This window comes from Choloepus didactylus, chromosome X (assembly GCF_015220235.1).
Source record: "Choloepus didactylus isolate mChoDid1 chromosome X, mChoDid1.pri, whole genome shotgun sequence".
Classification (NCBI taxonomy): Eukaryota; Metazoa; Chordata; class Mammalia; order Pilosa; family Megalonychidae; genus Choloepus; species Choloepus didactylus.
Window position 1 is genome coordinate 190,941,740 of NC_051334.1, and position 16,001 is coordinate 190,957,740.

The 16,001-nt window shown below is 36.2% G+C and overlaps 1 protein-coding gene and 1 pseudogene across 1 annotated transcript; both read right to left on the reverse strand.

Moving 5' to 3' along the window:
* Nucleotides 1–9,069: 9,069 nt before the first annotated feature.
* LOC119523838 lies at nt 9,070–10,022 on the reverse strand (annotated as a pseudogene).
* Nucleotides 10,023–11,331: 1,309 nt separating this feature from the next.
* On the reverse strand, nt 11,332–11,987 carry LOC119522884 (40S ribosomal protein S24-like). The gene has a single exon (XM_037821573.1). The coding sequence runs from the start codon at nt 11,951–11,953 to the stop codon at nt 11,561–11,563; it is 393 nt and encodes a 130-aa protein (XP_037677501.1). The 5' UTR covers nt 11,954–11,987; the 3' UTR covers nt 11,332–11,560.
* Between the last annotated feature and the right edge of the window lie 4,014 nt (nt 11,988–16,001).

Below are 16,001 nucleotides of genomic sequence, written 5' to 3' on the forward strand. Positions count from 1 at the left end.
CAAACTTGGCAACTCCTTGGATCTATTTGCAATAAATCTAATAAAGGACTAATAATTCTTCTATGAAAGAATTTCTAAAAACAACCCAATCAAAAAATAGATGAATATCAAGAAGTCATCCACAGTTTAAAAAGAAGAAATAATACAAAAAGCCAATAAATATATCAAAATATGTTCAGCTTCACTAAATAAGAAAATAAATTTAAAATGATGTACCACTTTTCCAAATAGATTAATAAGCATTAAAAATTATTGATAATATCAAGTGTTGGTGAGTGTGAAAGGAAATGTGTGCGTGTGGAGAGAGAGAGAGGGAGAGAGAGAGAAAGAAACCAGTAGGTAGTGTCTAATAAAATTAAAATTTTATATCTATATGCCCATGACCCTGAAATTCCATCTCCAGGAATTCATGGTGCAAAAGTATTATCACAAATATATGTAAAGGTTTATGTATGAGGAAGTTTGTCTCAGCCTTTTTAAATAGTAAAAATGGGCAGAGGAAAATCTAAGTGTCTATCAAAACAGAATGTTTTAATTCATTAAAATAGATCCATATATTGAAATACTAGGCAACCATAAAAAGGTAAGGGCTAGATTTGTATGTTCTGTAAAGGCTCCTGTGATATCTTGCTAAGTGAAAGAACAAGTTGCAATCTAATATACCTAACATGATCTCAATTTTATTTTTTAAATAACATATTTATGTCTAATTACATATAACCATGCACTTATAATCATAGTACAAGTCAAGAGAGCTATGCATCAAAATAGTATAGGGCTTACCCCTACCCTTTGGGGGTGATTGAAGGGGCTAAAGGGGGTGCTTTCATTTTTACTTTATATTATTCCCTGAAAAGATGGCAGAATGCAGATAATATTTGTTTCTATCTGTGTGCTTTTTAAATACAAACAAAACCATATCAGGGTCAAAAGAATTGTTATGAATATAGAGCTAATAATTTCATTCATTAATTTAATTGACATTTATTAAGCACCAACAAGGTGCCAGGCACTATACAAGGTACTGTTGGTACATTAGTAGGTAAGCCGTGGTGCCTGCCATTAAGGAGGTTACATGGTGGGAGAGAAGGAAAGAGAAAAAGGGTGGGGTGGGGGCAAGAAGAGAGAGGAGAGAGACAATAGAGAGAGGTTGAAAATAAGCAGACAATGACAATCCTACTGGTGACACCATCAACCGAAACAGCAAACAAAGAGGCAGATTTTGGAGGCTTAGAGGAGCTGATGAGTTTGGTTTTGAACATCTGGAGTTGACAGGTGCCTGTTGGACATCTAGTGGAAATATTCAACCAACTAACAGATAGGTCTCTGGTTCAAGAGAAGAGATTTGGACTAAAGATAGGAATCTGAGAGTGCTTTTCCAAAGGTAATAACGGAAAACTTGAAAAAGGGCAAGATCACCTAGAAAGAGTGCAACAGTGGGAAGAGCCCCACCTGGAGATGTAATCATGAAAAGGGACCACACCTCATCAGGATGGAGACCTGCAATGGATCCACTGCACATAATGATGGATATTTTGTTAGTTACATTGATGAGAACAGGTCCAGGTATAGAAACCATTATACATTAAGAGTAAAACAGTGATGAGTAAGTGGAGATCACATTTGTGGACTGCCATTGTGAAAAGTTTGGGTGCAAATGAAGCAGAGGAATCTTGTGCTGGTAGTTAAAAGAGGATAAAGTGCCAAGGGAGAGTTTTTTTTTTAATGCAACTACCCAGAGAAGAGAGTAACGCTGATTCCTATTTTGTATCCTGGTTGTTTTTTTCTTTTCCACTTTATATAGTGTGAGCACTTCTCTGTATCATCAATAGTCTTTTAAAATGTTATTTTTAAAATTCTTATATAGCATTCATTTAGTAATTGCATAATTACTTGAATAACTAATAATTTATTTAATGAATATTTAAATGGCTATCGGTGGGCATTTTAGTTCTTTCCAATTTGCAGTTATTTTGAGTAGCATCTTTATATATAAATCTTTGAACATATCTATGAAGTAACTTTAGGATGTGTGCCAAGAAATAGTATTCCTGGGCCAATGTTTTTGTGCTCATTGGCCATTTGTATTTCTTCATTGTGAACTGTCTGTTCATGTCCTTTTCCTATGTTGCCATTGAGATAGTTCATCTTTTTCTTATCAACTGGTCAGAATCCTTGCAAATATTGTACTGAGTCTGTCATTTGCCTTTTAATTGTATTTATGGTGATTTCCTTGACATGCAGTTCTTCTTTATATAATCAAGTGTATTCATCTTTCTCTTTTTGGTTTCTTCCTTTGCTTTCATACTGAAAATGTTCTTTTTTACCTCAAAATCACATCAATATTCATCTACATATCCTCCTTCTTATATTAGTTATTTGTATACACATAACTCTTTTTCCCTTTATTTATTTTTTAAAATAAAAAAATATATCTCATACTTATTCCAAAATACATACATTTCTTTGTTCATTTGTTTAATGAGGCTCTGTCAAAATATCATTGCAATATGTCATGCAAGGTAAAAACACTCAAAGTAATCAATTATTTATTTTTTTCTTTTTTTTTATTTCTTAATTAAGGACCAAGCTTTATTTATTTGCAAAAAAAGCTGGGGGGAAGGGGAAGAAGAGAAGTTTTACAGAAAAGTACTACAACAGTAATTCCCTTTGATAAAAAGTGTAATAAATGTCTAGTACATCTGTTCATAGGTACTAAATCTGAAGCCACATTAGTACTATGGTACACAATAAGCTAGAGCAGTTATGCTAACACATCAAAGCATATCTCTTTAACAAAAAATTTACAGTATGTGCATTATTTACAAAAAAAGAAGAAAGAAAGAAAGAAAGAAAGAGAGAGAGAAAGAAAGAACGGAAGGAAGGAGAAAGACCAAATGTGTGTGTGCAGGTGTGTGTTTCAGAGAGTAAAGCTGTTGGATTGCACTAGGGAAGACTATTAAGCAGTTCCATGGGGGCTGAAAAAGGAGACTGATTTGAACTTGTTGAGGTTGAGAACCAGAGGAGAGAGAAAAGGGTGGGCAGCAAGGGATTATTTATTTTTGATAAGCACATTTTATATAGGACTTCTGAAAAATAAATCTCACTAGACATATCATTCTTCAAGTGACTTTTGGAAGCCAGCAATATATTAAGGCTATCCTTCCATGTTTATACATGTGTACATATCTATCTCATTTTTTAAATAGTTGCACATCATACTCTTCAACTATCAGAAATTGTTTAGGGGTATTCTGTCAGATCCAACTTTACCAAAAACTTTTTTTTACACCCAATAGTTAACCAATTATCCCAGTACCATTCATGGAATAAGTAATCTTCTCTCCATATCAGAAATGACACCATTTATATACCAAGGCCTTTTTTTAGGCTTTGTATTTTTTTCCATGAATTTTCATCTATCTCTTGTGGTTCTACTGCATTGTTTTATTGCATCTTTATAATATATTCTAATTTCTAGTAGCACAATTCAGTGGGGAGGAGAGAAGAGGAAAGAGAGATCATAAATGAAAATGAAATTCCCATCATAAGCATAATTCATTGATCTTCTGAAGATCCTAGTGATCCAGCAACATCAACTCAGCTACTTTTAACCGTGCAAGGTTTTGTTTGTTTGTTGTCTGTGGCTTTTTTGTTTGTTTTTATTTTTACTTGGTTTAATTCAATGGACTTCCTAATACAACTTAAAGGCAAAAATCCATGTTCATCCAGTAACAGGATATCAGTTCCGCCAGGACAGGGAAGACAGCCCAGGTGGTTCCCCACTGTCCTGTACGGGAGAGACAGGAAATATTCCAGTTGCACTGCCTCAGGCCCTAGGGCTGACTTGTGGAAAGGAGTAATGATTCTTCTTGCGTGAGTGAGCATTAACAAAACAATTATTGAATTTCAGTGTATTAGGAAAAGGGGGGATTGGCAATCCCTGGACATAGACTCACACACTTGCTCATGCCCAACACTCACCACATGACATCCTCAAGAAGGCACCAGTGGGGCTTTCAAGGATCTCAGATCAAAGAAGCCTAAACTGGGTTTTGTAAAAGACAGAAAATTTCACTTCCCACAAATTCAGTTCAGGGCTCTCCTTGTCTCAATATACCAAATCTACATCATGCTTCCCAGGCTCCCCATCATTATTAGTTTATAAAGATTCATTGATATTCAATTAAGTAGTTCTAATGTTCTCAATGCAGCCCTAGACAGCACTTTATAAAGAATACATCCGCCCTCTAGAGACAGCTGGGGAAGCCAATTAGTCGGTGTGAATTTGCATATCAATCCAGCTGTGGAATGAAGTCAGCCCTGTTCTCCAGTCACAATGTGAAGAGCAAAGGAAGGAATCCAAGTACTCCCTTGTCCTTTATTCCCTCACCTCAAGTGAGCCTCAGTTTTCATTAAAAGGCTGTGAATACTTGGAGGGAAAACTCATAAATGCTCCTGTTCCTTACCAAATATGCTCTATCACTTAGAAGCAATTATTAATGGGGAATGTTTAATAACCTTCCAAAGGTTAGTACTAATTCACATAAATATTGTATCAATTAACAAATGACTTTTGTTTCAGGGATTGAAAAATCTGGTAGTGATTCTATCAGGTCAAACTTGAATACAATAAGAGTCCAATTTTTAATGATTCCATTACATAGCAAGGATTAAATTCAATTCAACAAACATTAGATAAGCCATTACTATGCTGAGGCCCTGTGCAAAGTGCTAGAATTTCACAGAGTACTTTGATAAGTCACAAGCAACAACTTTCAATGATCATGAATTCAGAGACAATGAGAGTTGGAAGGTCCTGTAAATTCACTGAGCCAAATCCTAGAAACTGCTCCAAATTCTACCACTAGAAGCTTCCCCCAAACAGCATGTCAGATGTTTGAGGTTATTTATTATTTCTCCCCTATCTCCTTTCCCAGGTTAAACTAAAGTTCTTCACTATTTGAAAGAGCTGTGTCAGCCCTCTACATCAGGATTAGCTTTCTACTGAACTTGTTGAAATTTGTACTTAACTCCTCTAAGAGTATAGGTCTCAGAACTGGGTGCAATACTTGAGAAGTGATCTGAGTGGGCAGAGCAAGGAAAGCCTCTTTCTAGACAACATACCCCTGTTAATGCAGCTTAGTATCAGAATCACCTTTGGGAAGCCACAGCACACCACTGAATCAAACTAAAATTTCACTTGGCCCAAATCTTAAAATCAGAAGTGTGTTGTAATAGAAAACACAGGCTGAGGAGTCAGTCAGATCATGGTTTGAGTCACACCTACAACATTAATCGTGACCCTGGGCAAATTAATTAATCCCCCTGAAAACCTGAGTTTCCCCATCTGTCTACATTAATCATTATTTAGCATCCTTTGATAAGGATCATTTCACCATTAATAGTATTTCATGGACTTCAACTTACCCAGCCTTTACTGTCCAGTTCACAAATCCACCTGCTCCATAAAACCTCCAATGCACTCTGACCCTATTTACTCCTTCAGTGGTCATCACAGATTATGTAGGTTCTGCAGTGCACTAGAAATGATGTGCATGTCCATTTCCCTTACTAGGTTTTAAACTCCTTGTGATATTCATTGCTTACTACCTACATGATCCTGAGCATATTACCTAGCCTTAGCTTCCTGGTCTTTAAATGGAAAAATAATATTATCTGATTGTGGGAAGATGGCAGAATACGTAGCTCCAGGTTTCTGTCCTTCTACCAGAACAACTATTAAACAAGCAGGACCTGTCTGAAACAATATTCTGAAGCTCTGGATTCCAGTAGAATGCAGTAAACATCCAGGGAAGAGTGGGAGGAAGTAGTTGAAAAATTACAGTAAAGATGAGGAAATTGCCCTTTTCACATGGCAGTTACTGGCACACATCCCCCACTCTCATGGCAGGCCACTGCGGGATCCAGTCCCTGGTTAGTTTACTAGTGACAGAAAGGGACATAAAAATCCTCTCTCCCAATATCAGGGGTGCGCACTGTGGATAGCTGATCATGGCTTTTGATTAACAAGTTCATGTCCTCTGTAGCTCAACTATGGGGACCCATGGAAGAAGTTCCTGGTGCCCTTCTTGATCCCCTCTACAGGGCAATTTGTAGCCAGTCTGCACCCTGCTCATGGATCCCTGGCCCAAAACAAAAAGGTACAAGACAAACAAAGAAACAGGAAATAATGGCCCATCCAAAGGAAGAGGATAAAAGACCAGATAACACCAACAAAGAAGACTAGAATGTGGATATACCAAACCAAGACTTTTTTAAAAATGATCTTAAAAACGCTCATAGGAGATGAAGGGAAACATGGAAAAAGAACTAAAGGATATCAGGAAAACAATGAATCAACAATATGAGAGCCTAATAAAGAGATAAAAATTTTAAAAAGGAACCAAACAGAACTACTGGAGTTGGGGACCAGAACAAGTGAAATGAAAATTCCCAGTAGGGTTTCAAAAACAGATTGAAGCTGGCAAAAGAAAGAATCCACAAACTCTAAGACAAGACACTTGAAATGACATGGGCTGAGGAGCAGAAAGAAGAAAGAATTATAAAAAGTGAAAAATAGCCTAAGACACCTCTAGGGCATCATCAAGCACACCAGTATACACATTATGGCAATTCCAAAAGGAGTAGAAAGAAAGGAGCAGAAGGAATAATCAAAGAAATAACAACAGACAACTCCCCAAACTTAGCAAAAGATGTGAATATGCACATTCAAGAAGCCTAGAGAACACCAAACAGGATAAACATGAAGAAAAATATAGCCTGCCATGTATATCAATTACATTATCAAATATAAAGGACAAGGAGAGAGTTCTGAAAGCTACAAGAGAAAAGCAATGTGTTCTGTATGAGGGAGTCCCAATTTGACTGAGTTTTGATTTCTCCTCAGAAACAATGGAGGGAAGGAGTCAGTGAGCTGAAATACTCTAAAGTGCTGAAAGAAAAACAAGGCCAACTAAGAAGTTTATATCCAGCAAGACTTTCTTTCAAAAATGAGAAGCAGATTAAGTTATTCCCAGGTAAACAAAAGCTGAGGAGTTCATCACCACTAGATCTGCCCTACAAGCAATGCTAAAGGGAGTACTTTAGACTGAAAGGAAAGGATAATAAACAGTGGATCAAAGAGACATAAAGAAGTAAAGACCTCTGGTAAAGGTAACCATTTAGGTGATTTTAAATGCCAGTATTATTGTATTGTATTGTTTGGTATTGAAGTCCACTTCTCACTTCCTACAGGTACTAAAATGCAAATTCATACAAAGTAACAATAAATCTTTGGTTTTAGACATACAATGTACAAAGACATAAGTGGTAACAAGTATAAACAAAGGTGGAGAAATGGAGGGGTATAGGAAGTGTATGCATATGCTATTGAAATTATATTGGCATCAAACCAAAAAGATTGTTATATATATTGGGAATGTTAAATTTTAATCCCATGGTAACCACAAGAAAATACATAAAAAATATACCAGACAGAAAATAGAAGGCACTTAATATGGTACAACAGAAAACATCAAAATATAAACATAGGCATTAACAGAAGAATTGAGGGACAAAAAAGGTATGACTTACAAAGACTAAATAGCAAAATGGCAGAAGAAAGTCCTGCATTATCAGTAACAACTTTAAATATCAATGGATTAAACTTTCCAGTCAAATGGTGGAGATTGGCAGAATGGATAAAAAAGCATAATCCAATTATATGCTGTCTGTAAGGAAATCACCTTAAATTCAAAGACACAGTAGGTTGAAAGTGAAGAGATGGAAAAAATATATACTATGGAAGTAATAAACAAAAGAGAGCTGGGGTAGCTATACAAATATCAGACAAAATACATTTTATGTCAAAAAATGTCACAAGGGGCAAAGGCAGTCATATACTGATAAAGGGGTCAACTATAAATATAAATGCACCAAAAAACAGAGCTCCAAAATACATAACAAAAATACCACCAGATTTGAAGGGAGAAACTGACAGTTCTACATTAACAGTAGGAGATTTTGTTTTGTTTTAAGAAAAGGTATTTATTATTTACACCACTGATATAGTCCCTTAAGAACAATATACACCATGTTTATTTGAAAGGATCAGCTTCCTTTCAAATACAAGAACTGTATAAAGCAATGCTGTAAACACAAACAGTGGTCACATCACATATCTATAGTGCAGGCTTAAGAACTGCAAATATGTATTTTTAATCTTATGGCTAGATATTTTCATTGAAACACAGTGTTTGCACATCGGGTATAGCTGGAACAGAACAAAAACTTCTGTTCAGGCTTCTTAGGAATGAAACAGTGATATGTTCCATTGAAAGATTTAGTGTCTTTATCTGCTTATATGACAATGTTTTAGTCAGAAGTACTTCTATTTAACCATGAAAAAGAGACACTCTTGTTCCTTGGTTTTATTCTTCAGTCTTATGGTTTCTATTTCCCATACTATATCTGTATCACAGCTGATATTTTTTAGTTTTACTCAAAGAATATTGACACACATACAGACCAAATTGAGACAGCTCAGAATTCAGAGATCTAAATCGTGGAGTACAGAAGGGAAATTGTGTGTATGAAAAAGAGATAAAAAAAATTCTTCGTAATTTTAAGCATACCAAACTGTTTCCTGACTCAAAAACTTTTTTTTCTTTTGGTTTTAAAGGAAGTTTAAAGGTGGGTTTGGTCTTAGACTTAGCAAGACAAAAACACAATGAGACAAAATACAAGACATAACTTGTTTTCAGTCACAAAATGACAGTGAGTATGCATTTTTCTCCATTTTTTCCCATGAAAAAAAACACTCAGTAATTAATACTGGAGAAAATATTTTTCAAGAATAACAGTATATACATAGAGGGGAAAATGGATTTTTTTAGCACATTGCTATGACCTTCAAAAAATATGCAATTAAATTTACAAAAAACTGGAAGACCAAGTATAAGCAGTTTGGCATTTGCTTGAGTGTCCAGCACTATCATAATGATTTCTAGCATAAAAACAAGTTCATGGATCTCAAGTATCTTCAATAACTGACAGTATAATTTACAGCTACTGTCCTTGCTTCTTTAAGAGATACCTTTCCCAATATTTGTGATTTAGCTCCAAGAAGTCATCTAATTTTGCTATTTCCTTGAGGTACTGAGTTAATTTAGAAGTTCTTTGTCTTTATCTCAATTTAGGTGAGCTTTCATAAAAGGTCTTGTCTTAATCCATTCTGTGGGTTCATTAGAAAATTTATTCCTATGTTGTCAAACATAATAGTGGTTTTTTTGCTGTAAAACTCCAAAAAGTTTCCCCATATAACACCAAGAGGTTTTCCGTCTATTAATCCTCTCCTTGGAGTTTGCACTGTTATCATAGCAGCACTGTCCAACATGAAGGTAGTCTTAGAGTTTGCATTTGTGCCCACTCCCAGCTCTTTCATTTTAGCTTTAGTCCATTTCATATTTGTTGCAGACAAAATAACAATGTCATCATCCTCATATGCAGATGTTAGGAATTCACAAAGATACGGCTGCATTAATTCTACCCCAGTCTCTGCACAAGACCTATGGTCAAATAATGTATAATCAACATCTAATGCCAAAAGTTTTTTCCCTTTCCTGGGAGGATTCAAAATTTCCACTCTGTACTCTAACTCTGTGAGAAACTTTCAGGAGGTTTTCTTCCCTACTTTCTACATAACTGCTTCACCTTCAATATCAAAGTCATTGACAACATCATCATTGTCAGGTGGTGGACCTAAGGCATCTTCCAAGCTCTCCTCATGAGTTCCCATCATCATGATTTTAGTATTTGGTTTCAGTTTGAGAGCGCCAAGCTTAACATCATTTTCTGCGGGTTTGCCTTCAACTTTTGAGTCCAAGTAACTTGTGTCGTTCTGGCAGCACTCCTGTAAGGGTCTTGAGAAACTGTTTAAGATCTAGCAAAGTGTCATCCTCTGAAAGCATAGTCACTGAATATTCCTGCCCACCCCATTTTATGATGATAGGAAGAGCCATACTTTAACATATGATGAGAGAGCTTTCAATTAGGGAAAAACCTGGAGCGTGGTGGCATCAGCCACAGTGGACACAGGAACTGGTCTCCAATAGTAGGAGACTTTAGTACACCACTTTCCATAATGCATAGAATATCTAGTCAGAAAATTAATAAGGAAATACAAGACTTGAATGATGCTCCAAACCAGCTAGACCCAACAGACATATATAGAATACTACACACAACAACAAAATATGCATTCTTCTCCAGGATATGCCATATCTTAGGGTAGCAAAACAAGTCTCAGTAAATTAAAAAATATTGATATCATACAATTCATCTTCTCCAACCACAACAGACTAAAGCTAGAAATCAATAACAGCAGGAGAAATGGAAAATTCACAAATATGTGGAAATTAAACAACATAGTCTTAAACAACCAATGGGTTAAAGCAGAAGTCACAAGGGAAATTAGGAAATGTCTTGAGGAAAATGAAAATACAACATAACAAAACTTATGGGATGTAGCAAAGGCAGTGCTGAAAAGCAAATTTGTAGCTCCAGATACTTACATTAAAAAAGAAAAAAGACTTCAAATCAGACACCTAACCTCAAAACTGGAAAAACTAGAAAAAGAAGAGCAAACTAAATCCAAAGCAAGCAGAAGGCAATAATGGAGTTCGCCCTGTAGGTTTTAGGAACTGTTTTGGTCCCTTGAACCCTGTTTTCCTTTCAGTTTCTCCCTATGGCGATGGGAATGTTTATCCTATGAATGTCCCTCCTTTGTATATTGGAAGCAGACAAGTTGTTCTAAGTTACACAAGTCCACAGCTAGAGGGGAATTTTGCCTTAGGACAGACCATATCTGTAACTGATTTTGATAAGATCTTGTACTTACCTATTATTACTGAAATGATTTAAGTTTTTGTGATATTGTGATGGGATAAATGTATTTTGGAAATGGAAAGACCACATATTTTGGGAGTCCAGGGGGTGGAAGGTACCAGTTTGTATATATTATGTCCCCCAAAAAGAGCCATGATCTTTTTTTTTTTTTTTTTTTTTCAATTTTGACATCCTGTTTACTTCAGGATAAATGATGGAAATGTGTTCTAGAAATTTTAATTCCCACTGTGATCAGCAGACAATTTAAGTAACAATAAGTTGGGAGTCCAGAAGACCAAAAATGATTCAGATCTCTTTCAGAGACCGACTAAGTGCACACTGGTATGCACACAAGCCTGGCCTCGATGATCCCATGTTGCCAACGTTCTGCACCTGAGATCTTCATGCAGTTAAAGGAAGGACAAACACTCTCCCATCATTAGATTGAGTTTTCATGATGGAATGTTTAATGGGACAATGTGAACCCTGAGCATCAATCTAAATCTGTCATAACAGCAGAACTGATTTTGTAACACTTCAGTAAACTTCAAATATATTTCAAACAACCAAACATATCAAAGTTTTTAGTTTTATTAATCCTCTGGTAAAATCTGCACAATCACGGATCAAGTCATTGAAGAGTCTTTACTCCTTCTGTTATCCAATCTCCAGCTCACTTTTTGCCAGCACCAACATTGGCCTTTGCAGTCCCCCTGACTTTCTTCATTCTGTTCTTGCGTTCCTTTCGCTGTTTTCTGGAGGTCTTTTTCTTCTCATACAGACCATGTCTTGCAAGTCTGTGTTTGGGTTCATTTTTCTTTGCATAATCTAAGGAGTCATAAATCATGCCAAAGCCAGTTGTCTTGCCACCACCAAAATGGGTTCTGAATCCAAATACAAAGATGACATCTGGTGTAGTCTTGTACATTTTGGCTAGTTTTTCCCGAATTTCTGTCTTAGGTACTGTTGCCTTTCCAGGGTGAAGAACATCGATGACCATTTGTTTCCGCTGAAGTAGTCGGTTGGTCATGAATTTCCTGGTCCGGATGGTTACCGTGTCATTCATGATGGCCGGTGATCCTCAAGCAACCAGAGAGGAAAAGAGCGAGCCATGATCTTTTAACCCAACCTTATCGGATGGAAACTTTTGATTGAGTGTTTCCATGAAGATGTGACTCACCCAACTGTAGGTAATATCTTTGATTAGATTATTTCCATGGAGGTGCTACCCTGCCCATTCAGTGTGGGTCTTAATTAAATCACTGGAGTCCTTTAGGAACTCACAGACAGAAGGAGCTCAGTGCTGCAGCTGAGAGAGACTTTTGGAGAGATGCTTGGGAGCTAACTGCTTTGGAGATGCTAGCCCAGAGTTTGCTCCAGAGAAGCTAAGAGACACAATCCCAGAGACATTTTGGAAAAAGCCATTTTGAAACAAGAACCCTGGAGCAGACACCAGCCACATGTCTTCCCAGCCAACAGAGGTTTTCCAGACACCATCGGCCATTCCTTAGTGAAGGTATCTTCTTGTTGATGTCTTAATTTGGATGCTTTTATGGTTTTAGAACTGTAAGTTTGTAACCTAATAAACCCCCTTTATAAAAGCCAATCCATTCCTGGTATTTTTCATAAGGGCAGCATTAACAAACCAGAACAGATTTTGGTGATTAATAAAATAGAGACAAAAAACAATGGAAAGAATTAACAAAACCAAAAGTTGGTTCTTTGAAAAAATAAATAAAATTGACAAACCATTAGCAGGACTGATGAAGAAAGCAATGCAGGTAAAGTATTCTTCAAAGATTTTTTACAGCTTTAAATGCTTATATCAGAAAAAGTGGTTTAAAACAATAATTTAAGATTTCTTAAATGGGTCATGAAAAGCACAAATCATTGAAAAATGGTAAATTAAAATTAATCAAAAATTTAAATTTTTTTGCCTTCCAAAAGACACTTTTAAGAAAATGAAAATGTATGCCACAGATTGGGAAGAAATATTCATAATACACATGTCTGAAAAAGGAATTTTATCCAAAATATATAAAAACACTTACAATTCAACTATATGGATTCAAGCAATCAATCAATAAAAGGTCAAGAGATGTGGAAACTTCATACACAAAAAAAGATATACAAATGGCCAATAGGCACAAAAAGTTGTTCACCATCATTAATCATGAGGGAAATGCAAATTAAAACCACAATGAAATACCAGCAATATGCTATTTGTTGTTTTGCCGGTCTTGGAAGAGCTCCAGTGCTTGTTGCCCTAGCACTGATTGAAGGTGGAATGAAATATGAAAATGCAGTACAGTTCATAAGACAAAAGTGGCGTGGAGCTTTAAACAGCAAGCAACTTTTGTATTTGGAGAAGTATCATCCTAAAATGTGGCTGCGCTTCAAAGACTCCAATAGTAGACAACTGTTGCATTCAGTAAAACTGGGGTGCCTGATATTATTGTCTTGGAAGTGGAACTTGAGAGAGGAAGCATCTAATTTGTCACACATATTAGCCAACATGTTGGTGAATAAATCTAATGAAGCTTCCATGGGAGTATTAAAAAGCAGTTTTACCATGCTACAGGTTTGACAGAATTGCAACCTCAATGTTTGGGGTACAGTCAGCATATTTGGACACTTAGCAAAAGATTCTTGTTGGCCAGCATTTAAAATGGGCTTATCATTTTTAACAATTGACCTTTCCTGAAACCATGCAGTATTGAGTCATGTCTTCTTTAAATCTCTTCTCATGCCAGAACCATATCAATATATAAGATATTTAGAGATTAGGTGTCAAAATACCCAGAACAATACTTGTATTATATTTTTAGTTTCACACAGAACTTAAAATCCCAGGAACTATGAACATTCTAGACATTATGTGGTTTATTCCTTCAGTCATTTCAAACATTGAAAGTAGGGCCTATGTAGTTATTTGTCTGTTCGCTTTGTTTACATCTCCCACACTCGTACCAGTATACATCAGGTTTGCTCAGCCATTGAATTTTGTTGGATTTTTACAATGATTATTTAATGTCTATCTACAAATCTCATTTTGCAACATTAGAGAAAGCCTCCATTTTGAAAATCTACATTGTACAGAAGTACCTGTCTTTAATGCCTCCAGATGAAAAAGTCTTACAGTTAATTTAATGTTTGCAGTTTGGGATGCAACTTAAACAGGAGGGCCTGGCAATTGAATGAAGGAGGAATATGAAATATTTTAGTAAAACGTTGCTTTTGTCATGTGCAGAACATGTAGAATATGCTCTTTAATTTAGTAAATTTGTCTTTTTTTTCAGAATTAGAAAAGCCATTTACCAAATTTATTTGGGAAGGGTAAGGGCTCCAAACAGCAAAAAAAAAAAAAAAAAAAAAACTTTAAAAACAAGAACAAGATTGAAGGACACACTCTTCCTGACTTTAATAATTTAGTAAATATTTTTTAAAAGGTATAGATACTTTGTTAGGGTAGCTACAATAATTCTTAATCAAAATTTCTGAAATTCTTACAATTTTTTTCCATACCTATTAGAAGTTGTTTACCAACCATTATTTTTGTTCGTAGTGTGATTTTTTTCCCCTTCTCTTTCCAACCTCTCTTGCAAAAAAAGAAAGTAGTTTTCTGCTAATGATTCAGCTGACATCTAATATTTTATATGCCTTTTGAGCTGTGTAACTTAATATTTGGATACTTGATAATTTGTTTTATTATGTAATTGATAAAATGGTGATGTGTATTAATGTTAGTTCAACCATATATTTATACCATCTGGGAATGTGTGGTTATAGTTCTGTGGGAGGAATAACATGTCAGTGTTCTACAGCTTGTGAAAACCTAGTGCAGGAGCTTAAACATCTAAATAAATAATGCAATGCATTTTAAAAAATGCACCACCCTTTTTAAGTGTACAGTTTGATGAGGTTTTTCAAAAGTGGTTACTCATTGTATTAGTTAGGGTTCTCCTTGGAAACAGAATCAATGAGAGATGTCTCTGATTATCAAATTGTAAAAGTGACTCACGCAACTGCGGGAGCGCACGAGTCCAAATTCTGCAGAGCCGTCAACAAGCTGTCAACTCCAAGGAAGACGTCCGACGAACTCCTCGGGAAACGAACCGACAACTTCGACGAACTCCTCAGGAAACGAACCGGCAACTTCGACGAGCTCCCCAGGAAAAGCTTCACTGAGCAGCCGAAGAAGAAGTGAAGGTTCTCTAACCGTCCGGCTTATAAGCCTCCAACTGATCACCCGGACCAAATCCAGCCAATTGCATTCTCTCATTGTGGAAGGCACGCCCCTTGATGAGTCATCAGTCAGCTGCAGGCAATTGACTGATGATCCAACAAACCAGCCCGTTGGTTTATTAACCAGCCTCAAATATCCTCACAGCAATCGTCAGGCCAGTGCCCGCTTGACCAGACAGCTAGGCCACCTAGCCAAGTTGACACATGAACCCAACCATCACACTCATGTAACCACCTCCACAATTAATAGATACATTTCTTTCATCAGCCCTAACTGTTCCCTCATGTCCCATTGTGATAAATCTGTCTGCCCACTTCCCAAGGCAAGATTATTCTGATTCTTTTCACCATAAATTAGATTAACCTGCTCTAAGTTTCATATAAATAGAATCATATGGTATGTACTCTTTTGTGTTTTACTTCTGTTACTCAACAAAATGCTTTGGGGATTCATTTATGTTGTGGTGTGTATCAGTAGTTCATTCCATTTTAATGTTGAGTCCATTACAGGGATATACCACAGTTTATTTATCCAGTCACCTGTTGATAGACATTTGATATTTCCAGGTTTTGCTACTATGAACAAAGTTGCTATGAACATTTGTGTACAAGCCTTTCAGTCTCCAAAGTTGTTGCACCATTTTATACTTCAACCTGCAATGTATGAGATCTCCAGATGCTCCCTGTGGTAGATTGAATTAAGTACCCCAACAAAGACATGTTCTTAATCTTAACCTGCATTCCTATGGGTGTGAACCTATTTGTAAATAGGATCCTTTGAAGATGTATTATCAGTTAAGGTATGGACTCATTTGTGAATAAAATCTTGTAAAATCCTATTTGGGTGTGGCCAACTGAGTCACGATAGG

Excerpts from the sequence above, each read along its gene's own strand:
- LOC119522884 (XM_037821573.1), bottom strand. The coding sequence starts at position 11,953 with ATGAATGACACGGTAACCATCCGGACCAGGAAATTCATGACCAACCGA.